The sequence below is a fragment of the Podarcis filfolensis genome, assembly GCF_964270895.1.
Source record: "Podarcis filfolensis genome assembly, chromosome: 7".
Classification (NCBI taxonomy): domain Eukaryota; kingdom Metazoa; phylum Chordata; class Lepidosauria; order Squamata; family Lacertidae; genus Podarcis; species Podarcis filfolensis.
In genome coordinates this window covers 28144372-28158309 of record NC_139603.1, presented here as the reverse complement: position 1 = coordinate 28158309, position 13938 = coordinate 28144372, and the positions used below count along the sequence as shown (strand labels likewise).

Here is a 13938-nt window from a genome sequence, read left to right as displayed (position 1 = left end):
TATTTAGGGTTTCTAATGCTGTATGGGTGCAACGATTCAGCTTCCCAAGGTTACCATATTGAATATTTTGGGACAGTCATCTGTTAAAAATGCTAAAACATTCTGAAAAAGAAGGAGCAGAGCCATTAATCTTGAAATTGTCAGCTGAATTATTTCCAATGAGCCTTGATGGCTTGCACACTCGAAGTCTGGGAGGGCATTCGAATTAAGCTTAATCAATAGGTGCATATGGCATTGGAGGAATCCAGGCAATTTGTCATCAAACCATTAAAATGAATGCACTAGAAACATTACTCTTCTGCATGAAACACTGCAGCCACCTTAGGGCTATAGAATATGAAATACGTACTGCAGGAGTGTCAAAAATGAGACCTCGGGTCTTATTAGGTCTTTAGGGGCCCCCGATGTGGCTTCTTCTACGTAAGAAGCTGCATTAGACTGGTCCACCTAGCTCAGTATTGTCAACTGGCAGTGGCTCTTCACTTGAATAATAAACTGATATTAAGATGAACGTGTAATGAAAAATTCAACCTATAATAATGTACCATACAAATGTGTGTAACAAGCAATAAGAGACCTGTGTGTCAGATAGATAGATAATTTATTACGGTCCGAGACCAGCTTATAAAACACACTTGGGGGTACAGTCACAGAAGAAAAACAAACAATTAAAACAATGTACAACAATAAATTTAAAAACAATGTGCAACAATAAACCTGTGTGTTAATAAAAATGCAAAAAACAGATCCAAGTCTCAGCAAGATTAAACTACCAATATCAATATACACATCAATGAAATGAGTACCATATATATTTAAATATATTTAAAATCCATGCATCTGTAGAGATAATGTACAAATTCTGTGGAGAAGTACAATTAATGTCGTTACGTACATATAAAAACTCTGCTTCTGTACTTCCTTAGCCTTTGTGAAGGCTGCAGGTGAAGTCTTTACATTTCAATGGAAATGAAAAAAGGATGAAATTGAAAAGGTGGCAACTTTTGGCTGCAAAGGAAGGAATCAGGATCACACTCTAAGCACACCCTCAAGTCTTCCTCCTGAGGATGCGAAGGAAGAAAGGAAGAATTGGGGGTGCATTTAGAGTCTTCCTTTTGGAGGATTCTTCCCATTGGAGTAGAGTCATCTCATGTTCTGGGGTGTCAGGTGATTGACAGTTGGGTCATGATGTCCACCTGTCAAAGTGGCCCATGGGGGGTGGTCTTGGGAGGGTTATGAATGCAGGTCAGTGGCCAGTTCTAGTTTGTCAGCATTCACTATTCTGACAATTAATTTGCCAGCTATGTTTCTTAGATCTTTTATGACCACCCTAAAAAACAACCAAAAAAAACTTAGTTTCCATAGTTTATTGATAGATTGTCCTTCCTACAATACTCTCAGTAACCCTCAAAGAGTTATATCTGTTTAGTCTCCTGCAAACACCACTGCATTGACTTGAACATTTTTCTTGAAAAATAATCTCCTCTTCTAATAGTTTTGAGGTGCATAGGAATTCCTGCCAGGGTTGTCACCAACTATTCCTCAGCCCACGATAACGATGCCAATCTGCAGCTGGATGTCTTTGTTGATGAAGATGGAAAGGTGGATTCCAGACTCACAAAAGATTCAATCTGGTAAGGTATCTGGAGCAATGGAGGTTGTGTTGACTCTGAAATGTTAAAAATGTAATGAGACTAACCAATACTTCCCTTCTCTCCTGAATTGAACGCTACTATTTTATAGGAACACAGGGAGGGTGCAATATTAAAGACCAGTGTGTTCCCCCCCTAGGGGTACACAGGGGTACGCATACCCCTAAACATTTTGTGAATCTAAGTTTGGCCGCATTGACGGGCAGTATTTCAATATGAGTAGGAAAATGAGAGTACCCCTTAACATTTTTAAAGAAAAAAATCACTGTTGAAGGCCATAGTATTAGCAACATATAGGTCACTGAGGGTGTGATTCTGTAACTGCTTCCCAGAGAATGCACCACATTGAACTCAGTAGGACTTACTTCTCGTAGATATGCATAGAATTGTGCAGGGGGAGCCCAACCTTCTGCATATAAAAATGTAAGATGCTTCCCTGTATCATTGTTGCATGATTGCATTGTTGCCTGCAATCTCTGGTTGGTAATGGAGGAGTACGCCTTTGGAGGTGAGGTCAAGCTGTTGGAAGGTTGCAGCACCTGCTGTGACTGTAGAGACTGACATAGGAGAGACAGGTTTTGTTGCAGCTGGGGCAGATGAAGGTGTTCAGTTTTGCTTCTACAGGTGCACCATGGTGTTTGTTCTCTCTGCACTGCTCCCAGTGGTCATTCCATCTCTGGTCCCTGCTATGGTTACAATACTTGGCTGTTTGTCTCCAGGCACTGCAGTCCAGGCACATGGCAAGGTTGAAGCTGCCAGCCTTGCAGACTTCTTTGAACCACAGAGTTGGTCTGCCAATGGGCCTGGTGCCAGCTCCCCTTAGAGCACATCCTTGGGGATCGCCGCCATCCCCATGGAAATCCCTAGGGAAACCGTGCAAAAGTGCTCAGATAATTCACATCACTATTAGACAAAGACTCTGTTCTTATATTGTTGCTTATAATTTCCATAAAATTGAGACAGTTCCAGATTTTGCATTTCAAACCCCAATCAAGGGCCTTATAAACTTTCCATTGGTATTATTCTTTGTGTGTGTGTGTGTGTGTGTGTGTGTGTGTGTGTGTGTATCTTCGTTATGGAGGATGTACATACTGACCCTTTGGCTATACTGTAACCAGAGTGGCGGAAAGTGGGCACAACCCACAGGGAGCATAAAGTCGATATCAAAAATGATGTAGTATACTATTGATTGATCTCATAACTCAAAACTAATTCTACTTTCCAAGAGGGTGGGATAGAAGTATGTGCATACAAGTGAGCACAGAAATATAGTGCAGTTACTTATCCACCCTAGTTGCAACAGAAATTAACTTTTCTTTATGATTTATGTGTATTGATATACTGTCCTATAACCACATTGCAACAGAGCAGATCAATCACAAAATATACGAAAGAAGCATAAAAACAACTGGAAAGGAGAAAATGAGAATGGATGAAAAGAACTAGGAAAACTAGAAGTGGTATTTACCTAGCGTTGAAATAAAATCAAGTCTGGGGTGCCACCACCAAAAAGGACATTTTGCAGTAAACATCTGCTGCACTGTGCTTTCCAGGGCACCTGTTTCTAAAATTATTTTATTTACAGTGGTACCTCAGGTTACATACGCTTCAGGTTACATATGCTTCAGGTTACATACTCCGCTAACCCAGAAATAGTGCTTCAAGTTAAGAACTTTGCTCCAGGATAAGAACAGAAATCGGGCTCCGGCGGCACGTCAGCAGCGCAGCAGCAGGAGGCCCCATTAGCTAAAGTGGTGCTTCAGGTTAAGAACAGTTTCAGGTTAAGTACGGCCCTCCGGAACGAATTAAGTACTTAACCCAAGGTACCACTGTACTTACTTTGGATTATGCCTATAACCCAGTCTTCCTCCAAGGTGCAGCTTACACATAGTTCTTTCTCTGGTAGTCCACCTCACCCCCCATGTAGGCAAGTTTCAGGGTCAGACCTTCTTAGCTTCGGCAGTGGAACTGTCCCATGTAGCATCAAGCAAGCCTCCCCCACTCTTGGGCCCCCAAATATTGTTAGACGACAACACACCCACCCCAGTATCCCCAGCCAACATGGTCAATGTTCGGGAAAGAAAAATTCGAACAACATCTGGGAACCGGAGCTTGAGACAGGCTGTTCTAGGCTGTAAGGGAATGCTTTGATCTCGCTCCTCCCCTATATATATCTAATGCTTTCATATACTTTTCATTTCATGGAGTCATTCATTGTCCAGCGATTCTCTAAAACCTAATTCAAAATTAAAGTAAGTGGAGCTTTGCAGATCTATAACAATTGCGGGTAAGCTCCGGAGTGGTTTAAATCTTGCTTCCTTTTGGGAACTTGATTACATTTTTGAACTCCCCCTTTAATCTTCTCTCTCCATGGTATATTTATTGCTACATGATGTGCACAACCTCCTGGGTCATACATTAATTTAACCTATAGTTCTTTCTATTCCTCCTCTATGTCTTTTCTCTTCATTTGTACCACTCAGTGGAAGCTGTACCCTAAATTGTTTTGTATCCTAATTTTGATGTGATATTAATGTGGTCCTTTTTTCATTCAAAGCCGAATTTAGAATATTTAAAACCATTTTAAACATATCCTGCTTCAGGAAAATGTATGCTGCTTCTATGTTGCATTACACTTAAGTGTTTTAAATTTGTTGGTAGCCACCCTGAGCCCAGAACCGGGAAGGGCAGGGTATAAATAAAAAAATATTATTATTTATTATAACATCACAGCATTCCCAGCAGTGTCAAAAATTCAGGCAGTGTGCATCACTTTCCTGGAATAATTCCCACACACACACCCATCCCATCCTGCTTCATTAACTCACCTAACTGACAAGTTTTCCCCAGCTTTCATTTCCACTTTGAAATGTCTCATTAAAGCAAGCCTCAGATTCACACCAATGCAAACTACTCGCCCCTCTTTCCCTCAGCCATTATCAATGAAACTGGCTGAGCTTAACGATCCTTATATTTTCCTAAGACATTATTGCTAATATTATTGCATTGAGTATCTGAGACAATGGCCAGGGTTATGTAATTATGCTTTTCATCTACTGGGAGGGAGCGGGTAATTTTTATTTTTTTTAAGGAAATTGCTGTATTCCCCTCCCTCCTCAAATCTCCTGAAGCTTGTCTGAAAAGTGTCTTCTGAGAGGCCTGTTCTCCCTTATTTGCACTCTTTCTGGAGCCTTATTGAACCAGTAGAATGAAAATGGCATGGCTATATTTTGGTTTTTTTTGTTTGTTTATGAAAGTTTGAAATATCCTGGACAGATTTCAGATGGGATGATGGCCCTGTGGTGTTTCTGTCAAGGCCGAGCTGAGAAGCCAGAATGTGAGGAGGCCAGGGCCAAGGGACGAGCCTGTTAGTTGGGCACAATCCCAGCCGAAGTCCTTTGCAGCCCTTCCTGTCCAGGAGGCCCCAGGAACCTAACTAGATTTGTGCGGCCAGACAGGAGACTTGCATACCATAGATTCCAGCGTATTAGATGACTTTTGAACCCCGGAAAATCTTCTCCAAAGTCGGGGGTCGTCTTATACGCCGGGTATGGTTGTGACAGGTGGCAGCGGCTGGCTTGGAACGGCAACGGGCAGAAGGATGGTAAAAGCCACCCCCACCTCCATCCCATGCCGCCTCCCGAAGCAGCGAGGTGGTGCGCGGCTTCGGCCGGGGCTCACCCTCCCTGCCACCATGGGGACCGCCGGATTCCCGGAGGGAGGGAGCCAGGAGGGAGGGAGGGAGTTCAACCCACCAAACGCCTTGCCTCGGGCTGTTGCTGCTGCTGCGACGGGCAGAGGCAGCGGAGGGGTGTGCGCTGTGCCCCTGGCGGCACTTGGCGGGCGGCCAAACTATAATTTAACAGCAAAAGTTGGGGGTCATCTTATACACCCAGTCGCCTAATACGCCGTAATCTACGGTATACAGTGGTACCTCGGGTTAAGTACTTAATTCATTCCAGAGGTCCATTCTTAACCTGAAACTGTTCTTAACCTGAAGCACCACTTTAGCTAATGGGGCCTCCTGCTGCCGCTGCACCGCCAGAGCATGATTTCTGTTCTCATCCTGAAGCAAAGTTTTTAACCCGAGGTACTATTTCTGGGTTAGCGGAGTCTGTAACCTGAAGCATATGTAACCTGAGGTGCCACTGTATGTCACTGCTGAGAAGGTGTTCTGAGCTAGCTCACCACACAGGGCAGCCACTCTCAGCTCTGAAAGTTCCTAGGCCCAGCTGCTCTTGCTGGTGACTGCTCCAAAGAAAGGCTTTCAATACTCAATTTATAGGGCCTATTTTTTATTAGCAGTTGCATGGAGGTCAGCTCCAGAATCTCATTCAAGTAGTGGATTACCAACTGGTGCCCCTCCCTCTAGCAGCTGCCGAGTGTGCAAGCAATAGCTGTGCCTGTCAGAGAAAGCAGACTGTGTGCAGGGTGCTTTAAGTCTGGCCACTGAGTTTATGCATTATTTAGAACTAGCCAGCCAGTTCTAGGATTCAGTTATTTCCATTAAATGTCCATTAATGGAACAGCCATAATAAAGATGCCCCTTAGGTTTGGTACTGTTTAATATGTGAATGTTATTCTTTTCTTCTCTAAAGGAACTACCATTGCTGGAATGAGGCTTGGATGACCAGACCAGACCTCCCTGTAGGTTTTGGAGGCTGGCAAGCTGTGGACAGCACCCCTCAAGAAAACAGTGATGGTAGGCATATTTCTTCCCTGCCACACAGCAAGGTAAAGGTAAAGGCCCCCTGGTCCAGTCAGAGGCAACTATTGGGTTGTGGTGCTCATCTCGCTTTCAGGCTGAGGGAGCCAGCGTTTGTCCTCAGACAGCTTTCCAGGTCATGTGGCCGGCATGACTAAACTGCTTCTGGCACAACAGAACACTGTGACGGAAGCCAGAGCGCATGGAAACGCTGTTTACCTTCCCACCACAGCAGTACCTATTTATCTACTTGCACTAGTATGCTTTTGAACTGCTAGGTTGGCTGGAGCTGAACAGAGAAATGAGAGCTCACTTCGTTGTGGGGATTTGAACCACCGACTTTCTGATCGGCAAGTCCAAGAGGCTCAGTGGTTTAGACCAGTGTTCCCCAACCTTGGGCCTCCAGCTGTTTTTGGACTACAATTCCCATCATCCTTGACCACTGGTCTTGCTAGCAAGGGATGATGGGAGTTGTACTCCAAAAACAGCTGGAGGCCCAAGGTTGGGGAACACTGGTTTAGACCACAGTGCTGCCCAGTCCCTTTGCCACACTGCATGATGGTAGGAATGAAAAAACCCCAACCAATATCTGATTCAAACGTAGAAATATGATGGGACATTTCCATTTCACGTGCTAAGGAAAATAGGCTTGGAAGGGATAGAGTTTCTCTTTTTCGCCTTTCAGAGAAAGGTTGACTAGTTACCACAAAAGTTGTTAAGAGTTCTTAAAGGGCGATGGAATGACCCTTAGCTAGGCAGGGTGAAGGGCATACCCTCCAACATCCTAACAATACAATTCCATGGAACACAATAGCCAGTGTGGTTTATATAACTCTCTATGAAGGTATAAAAGAGGAATTACTGAATGGCCTTTTTGAAGAGATTTCATCTTTGTATATATCGCTAGTATGACAGCAGCAGATTGAGTAGCATCTATATTCAAGAAAGCCAGAGAAACATTAAGAGCAACTTCAGAGATGAGACAGAGGACTAGACCAGGCATCCCCAAACTTGGCCCTCCAGATGTTTTGGGACTACAACTCCCATCATCCCCAACTAACAGAACCAATGGTCAGGGATGATGGGAATTGTAGTTGTCTGGACTAGACTATCTGGATTATACTGGAATCAAATCTTTTAAATCTCAGGAGCATTTTGGTCGAAGAATCAAGACTGGCTGGCCACTAATGGTTAGACAATTAGACCATTTGGACTCCAAAATAACTCCCACCTTCACTGTCAGCAGGGATAATTGGTAATACAGTATCATCCATTTCAGAATAGGAGATTTGTCAAGTGAGTTCCTAAGAAAAGCAACCTAAGACAAATGCTGCCGAAATAGACCAAAGGTCCACGGAGTCCAGCATTCTTTAACAGTGACCACCCAAATGCCTCTGGGAAGGCCACAAGAAAGACAAAAACGTTATAGCCTTCCTATATTGTTTGTCCCCAGTTGCCAGTATTCAGAGGTACGCTCCTGAAATAGAAAGCCCTGATCTGTTTTCATGACTTAGTAGTGGAATACTGGTTGCACTGTAAACATTTGGCCCAGGCAGTTCAGAGACCAGAGTCACAGTTTCTGAGCACCCAGTGCTTGCCATCAAAACATACAGTATCTGCTTCAACCTGCCCCAGTCTGACAGCATTCATTAGGGAGCATATGGGAAAGCCGTAAATTATACGCTTGATCCTGGGAAACATCCCTAGCTCCTTCTGTGCTGGTGATCGTAAAGGGCACAGCAAATTCTGTGGCAATGTATTAACTATTGTTAACAGCAACAACTACTTTTTAAAAAAAATAATGCTTTGGGCTTCTGTGCATTTTGGGATGATCAGTTTGAGATTATTCCAAGAGGACTTGGAGGGTTTTATTTTATCTAAAGAGGGTTTTATTATTTTTTTGGCTAGGAGACGCAAAGTTGCATTATATAATCTTTTGGTAACTTGGCTTTTCGTAATGGTCTCTGGCTGGCAGCTGTTCAGGGCAGAAAGTATGGAAAGATCTGACATCAGAAGTAATTTTGCAAGCAGGAGTGGAAGGGTTCAGGTGGCACAGCAGGAGACTCAATACATGTTTCCCCTTTTGGTTCTCCACATTCAGGCATGTATCGGTGTGGTCCAGCTTCTGTTCAAGCCATTAAGCATGGCCATGTCTGCTTCCAGTTTGATTCACCTTTTGTTTTTGCAGAGGTATGCATCCGTATTCTTCTTTACATGGTCTTAGTGAGAAACATGATGTAAATTCAAGTTAAGCTATCCACTTCAATTATGTTTGGGTGTTATTTATAGATCACTTAATGCCAAAATAGGCTTCTAAGCGGTTTACAAAGTATAAAAGCCTACTACACTAAAACTAACATGATAATATAAACATCTGCAATAAAACAATCCCATTTCAGTGGTACCTCGGGTTACAAATGCTTCGGGTTACAAGCACTTAGGGTTACAAACTCCGCTAATCCGGAAGTAGTACCTCGGGTTGAGAACTTTGCCCCAGGATGAGAACGGAAATCGTGCACTGGTGGCGCGGTGGCAGCAGGAGGCCCCATTAGCGAAAGCGCACCTCAGGTTAAGAACGGACCTCTGAAATGAAGTAAGTTTGTAACCCGAGGTACCACTGTAAAGCAACACCACAGTTAACACAGGCAACTCACATTGAGAAATCATGGGAATGTCTGTGTAAGCAGGTGAATCTATAAAAGACGGCAGAATGCCAATACAGATGAAACCTCTTGGATTTCACCAGGGAGTATGTGGCGGAGGAAGAAGAGTGCGGGGGGAGCACACCGCCCCGAGCAGCGCAATCCCAGTGGGGTGCCATTGCAGCTGCCCCCTCACCCGTGCTGGGCGCCATACCCCCAGGACACAGGACACGCCCCCAGGATGTGGGCCACACCCCTGTGGGCAGGACACCACGCCCCCAGGGTGCGCACCAGCCCCGCCCATGCCTGCTCTCCGCCCCCAGGTGCTGGAACATGAAGCTCCGCCACTGTATGTTCCATAACACGCATGCCACCAATGAAAAAGTTTGCCTCTGCATCATCACCAACTGATGATCATTAGGCCATGGAAAGACTAACCATCTTGATCTTAATGCCCTTACCGGGCAATGGCATTTAATAGCCTTTATCAAGATAGTCAGCGCAAAGAACAGAGAGGTGGAGAAGACCTCATAGAGGACAAGAGAAGCTTGGCAGCAGAAAATGAAAGGCTATAATTGGTTAGCCAGAGCTTAGTAAAAGAAGGGTTATTGAAAAGGATTTGAAGGATGAGAAAAGACTGAATTAGCTCACATGGAACAGGAAGTTTCCTTGTGGCATGCTAGATGAGCAGAAGGCATGATGGCTGGAGTGGGGGAAAGTAATGAAGTGAAGCAGCATGAGAAAGTGAAAATGTGAATGGAAATAAGGGGAGAAAGCAAGATGGAGGCAAGATCATAGAAGTGATTCATGAAGTGACCCATCAGGCAGCCTTCCCCGCAAATTTATGCTTTGGGCTCATGGAAGTCTTTATACATTTGTAATTAATCTATTTCTTGTAGCACAGTTGTTGTTCTTTAATGGCCCATAGCTTGGGAATTAATGATCAACTGACTCATGAGATAGCCAGCAAATGGCTTCACGCTCTGCCTTTGCTTCATTTTTAGGTGAACAGTGATGTTGTATACTCAAAAGCAATGAAAAATGGAACTAAGGTGGTTCAACATGTTGACAAGACCCAAATTGGGAAATTAATCGTGACCAAAGAAGAGGGCGGGGATAAAGTGAGGGACATTACTGAGCTCTACAAATTCAAAGAAGGTAATTTCACAGCAAAACTCACTAATTACCTGAATGAAGTTTCATTTCTATCAGTCCACAGATCCACAAAGCAACTTCCCCCACCCCCGCCACCTATTGTCCATTCAAAGCAACTTTCCCCAATGATTACATTTGGACAATAGCACCACAGCTTAATAAACTGGGATATGAGCAAGTCTTATGGGTGTTCATGCAGCCCTTGAGCTCCTCTTTTGACAAGAGCAAATAAACAAGGAAACTCTTCAACTAACGAGTTCATCTGATTAATCTGAACCAGAAAGCTGTGGTTCAGAAGCTGTCTTGATAGTCCAAAGCTGTTAACTACAGTTTCCAGGTACAATGAAACAGGAAACTATTGCTAATTGGAGAGTTCCAGGTTTGTTTGTTTGTTTGTTTGCATGCACATGCAAAGAAAAGAACAGAGGGATGGCATGCACACCCACAAGGCTAGTTCATATCTTAGCAGGCTTATAATTTTCTGAACCTGCTGAGACACCAGGACTGGCCCAAAGAGACCTAGTGATTTGAACCTGGAACTCCCAATATTTAGTCTGACATGCTAAGACGCTGCTGACTCTGATGAGGCACCTGAACAACTGTCAGGTATGTTTCTTCCAGCAAGGGCCAGATTTAGCCTATGGCCCACCAACTGCTGAGTTTGCTGCCCCTTTTTGCTTAAAACCCCTTCCTAACCCACTTGCATGGTGCCTAGCTCTTCTGTGAATCTTCACTCTAACTCTTTGTTTCTAACTTTAAAAAACTATATTTATATCACTGTACTTCAACATATCTATCTCCTATTATCCTCATGTCTCTCCCTCTTCTTTCTCCATTGCCTCTGGCATTTTTCATCCTTAGATTTTCTAGACCATATAAATATGCTTTGAGTGATAAGAGGAGTTTGAGAACGTTGGCTGCCACTTTTAGTTAACCATAGTTCGCCACATCATCTGGATCTGTAACTGTAGCTAAACTGAACTAAGTTTCTTTTCAACAAGCCAGCTTCAGAAACTATAATTTGAAGTTGGGCTTGTTTATAATTAACTCGAGTTTAGTGCTAACCACAGTTTATCATAGCAAATGGCACAGCAAACTGCAGTTAAGGGGAAAGAGAAACACTTCTCCCAGGGAGAAGGAGAGCACATGAGTTCACTGTGGTTCTTTATTGCTCATGGTTGAGCATGATGTGGGAACACGACCAGTGGTTCACGTGTTTTTTAAAAAAACCTATTTTCCATTTGTTTTGCAGGCACAGATGAAGAACGTCTAGCCCTGGAGACTGCCCTGATGTATGGTGTTAAAAAATCTCACACCCAGGATGTTGTGTCTACCGCAGAGGTAGACATGGACTTTTCAGTGGAAGACTCAACAATTGGCAGTGACATCACTGTTAACATTACTTTTCGAAACAACACCCCAAATCTGTACACTGCTACATCTTACCTTTCTGGCAACATTGTGTTCTATACTGGAGTCCCAAAGGCTGAATTCAAGAACCACAGTTTTGATGTAAAACTGGAACCCATGAAAGGTAAGGCAAGAATATGTTTCTGCATTTTAATGGTGTGTCATTAATTAAAACATGTAGCTCCACCCCTTTTTTTCAAGGCTCACAGTAGAACATGATGCAAGAAACCAAAGGAAAATGTTTTATGTATTTAAAATGTTCAAAGCATCTTACAGCAACTGTAATATAATACATATGCTCTCCATAATGAAATACTTAATATATTGACAACATGTAAAAATTCAATTTAATTAAAGGGTTTTAAAAAGCTCAGGATTAGCAGCAACAGAAGGGAAGCAGCAGCAAACAGTAGAGACAGACTTACACAAAAGCCAGTTAGAACAGAACAGTCTTCATCTGGTATAAGGCCAGCCCTACCATTAGGCAGAGTGCCTCAGATGCTGGTGCGAGGCAGGCAAGGGGTAATAGTAACGCACTGAAGAACAGAAGTGTGTGTCATGCAGCCTGACCTGCCATAGGCATGAACAGCACATTTCATTAGCGTGTGCACCCTACATACTTGTACACAAGGGACATTATTTTTATTCCTCAAACAACAAATCAGCAGCTTTAATCTTTAATCAGTTAATGAGCTGACCCAAACTGACCCAAACAGTTTAAGGTTTCTTCATCTTCCTGCCACAAAAGCAGCCTCTCACCCAGACAGATCTTTCTCCACGGAAGGTGAAGAGTGGAGCTCAGATGGAGACAGAGCCATGAAACTGAGACAGATGCAGGCAGAAGAAAAAGGCTAGAATGGATCTGCCTCCGTCTTTCTCTGGAAGGAGTATTGGGGTGATTGGCTGCAGCAGCAGGGAGAAGGATTCTTACAGCCACTACTGGAGCCAAGCATCCCACTGCCACTTCCAGACACAGGCAGAAGCTCAGGTCCATTCATTCCAGGTTTTATGTTGCCTGCATCTCTCTCTGTCTTCTGCCCTCCTCCTCCTCAGTTCGGCTACCACCACTACTCCCGGATCATGGCAGCTAAAGGAGCTGGGTTTCCACTCTGTGTTCTCTCCTCCATGCCACGATTCCCAGTTTTTTAATACATTAAAAAAACCTGATGCACGTCAGTGCTAACTTGCATCTAAGTTTGCCTTCTGCCCTCTGATGTAGTGGAGTGCCTCTATGGTGACCTATGGGGGACCTGGTGCAATATTATTATTATTATTATTATTATTATTATTATTATTATTATGGAAAGCAGCAAAGGCGCTGGGGATTGCAGGCTATTGTGGGGATGTCCCCAGAGTTGTGCACCTCTGAATGGGTTGAGGGAGTGAGCCTTAAAATCATGATGAAATCACATGGGTTGGACGTACTCACATCCACAAGGCCTTGCATAGGTGTCAGGCTTCGGGGGATCGGCTTCTTTCTCTGTGGCAGTAAATAAGCAGATCAAATGAAAGGAAAGTCTTACCAGTTAGTTTCTTTAATAATCACAGTGAGAGACAAAAGAAAGCGTCTCCCTAGAATGGTGGTGCTCCCAAGTAAGTCTCCCCTCCCCTCCATCCCTATTAATCTGAGTCACTCCTGCATCTTGTAATCTGAGTTTGTAGCTTCTGCACTTTCTGTTCTGACACTCTCTGATCTCTCCATGTCCTTGGGGATTGTGAGGGGGGAGGGAATGCCGTCCAGAGACTGTGAATCTGTTAACCCTCTCTCTTCCCGTGTTTCTTCTCCTAGCTGTTCCCCATCCAGTATTTCCCAGCTTCTGCCTTCTGAACTATGCCCTTCTGCAAACCACTGTTCCAAATCTATACTGTCCTCCTGCTCCTGGGAAGATTCAGGGTCAGGGGGAAGGGGCGGCTCCCTCCATTCTTCCTCAGTGCAATTCCTCCTCAGCATGGTCCCTGACAATAGGTATCAGTTCACATAAAACGTTTCTTTGCATAGAGGCAGAGGGTGCTGAAAGCCAATGGCTTGGATTGCTCCTACAACTTACCCACTAGTATAGCCTATGCATGGAAGGCAGAGTTGAACAACCTGTCTTGTTACATGTTGGCCAGACTTTTTGATAAGGTACAAATGAAGAGGAACCCTACAGTGATCTATGTGCATTTGGGTACAGTCACACACACACACACACACACACACACACGCACACACGAGATGATAAGTGCTGTTATGGAAAGAAAGGAGCAAAGCACATTTTCAAACAGAAACTGAGCACATGGTCTTCCAAATCATGATTAAAGGCATTGTGTAGGTGGAAATCAAGTTTAAGATTCTGAATACTTCAAATGTCTTCAAAGGGGCTATCAGTTCTGT

The 13938-nt window shown here is 43.8% G+C and overlaps 1 protein-coding gene across 3 annotated transcripts in view; it reads left to right on the top strand.

Annotated features, from left to right (window-relative positions):
* The window catches only part of F13A1 (coagulation factor XIII A chain), a 217369-nt gene that overhangs the window by 48646 nt on the left and 154785 nt on the right, over positions 1-13938 (top strand). For all 3 annotated transcript variants that reach the window (XR_014550598.1, XR_014550599.1, XM_083623854.1), the window contains exons 8-12: positions 1496-1634; positions 6251-6354; positions 8459-8547; positions 10004-10157; positions 11407-11688. Coding sequence is in view for 1 of the 3 variants with exons in the window: in XM_083623854.1 (XP_083479980.1) it covers positions 1496-1634; positions 6251-6354; positions 8459-8547; positions 10004-10157; positions 11407-11688 (768 nt within the window). In the remaining 2 variants the exon portion in view is untranslated. The remainder of the gene's footprint in view (positions 1-1495; positions 1635-6250; positions 6355-8458; positions 8548-10003; positions 10158-11406; positions 11689-13938) is intronic.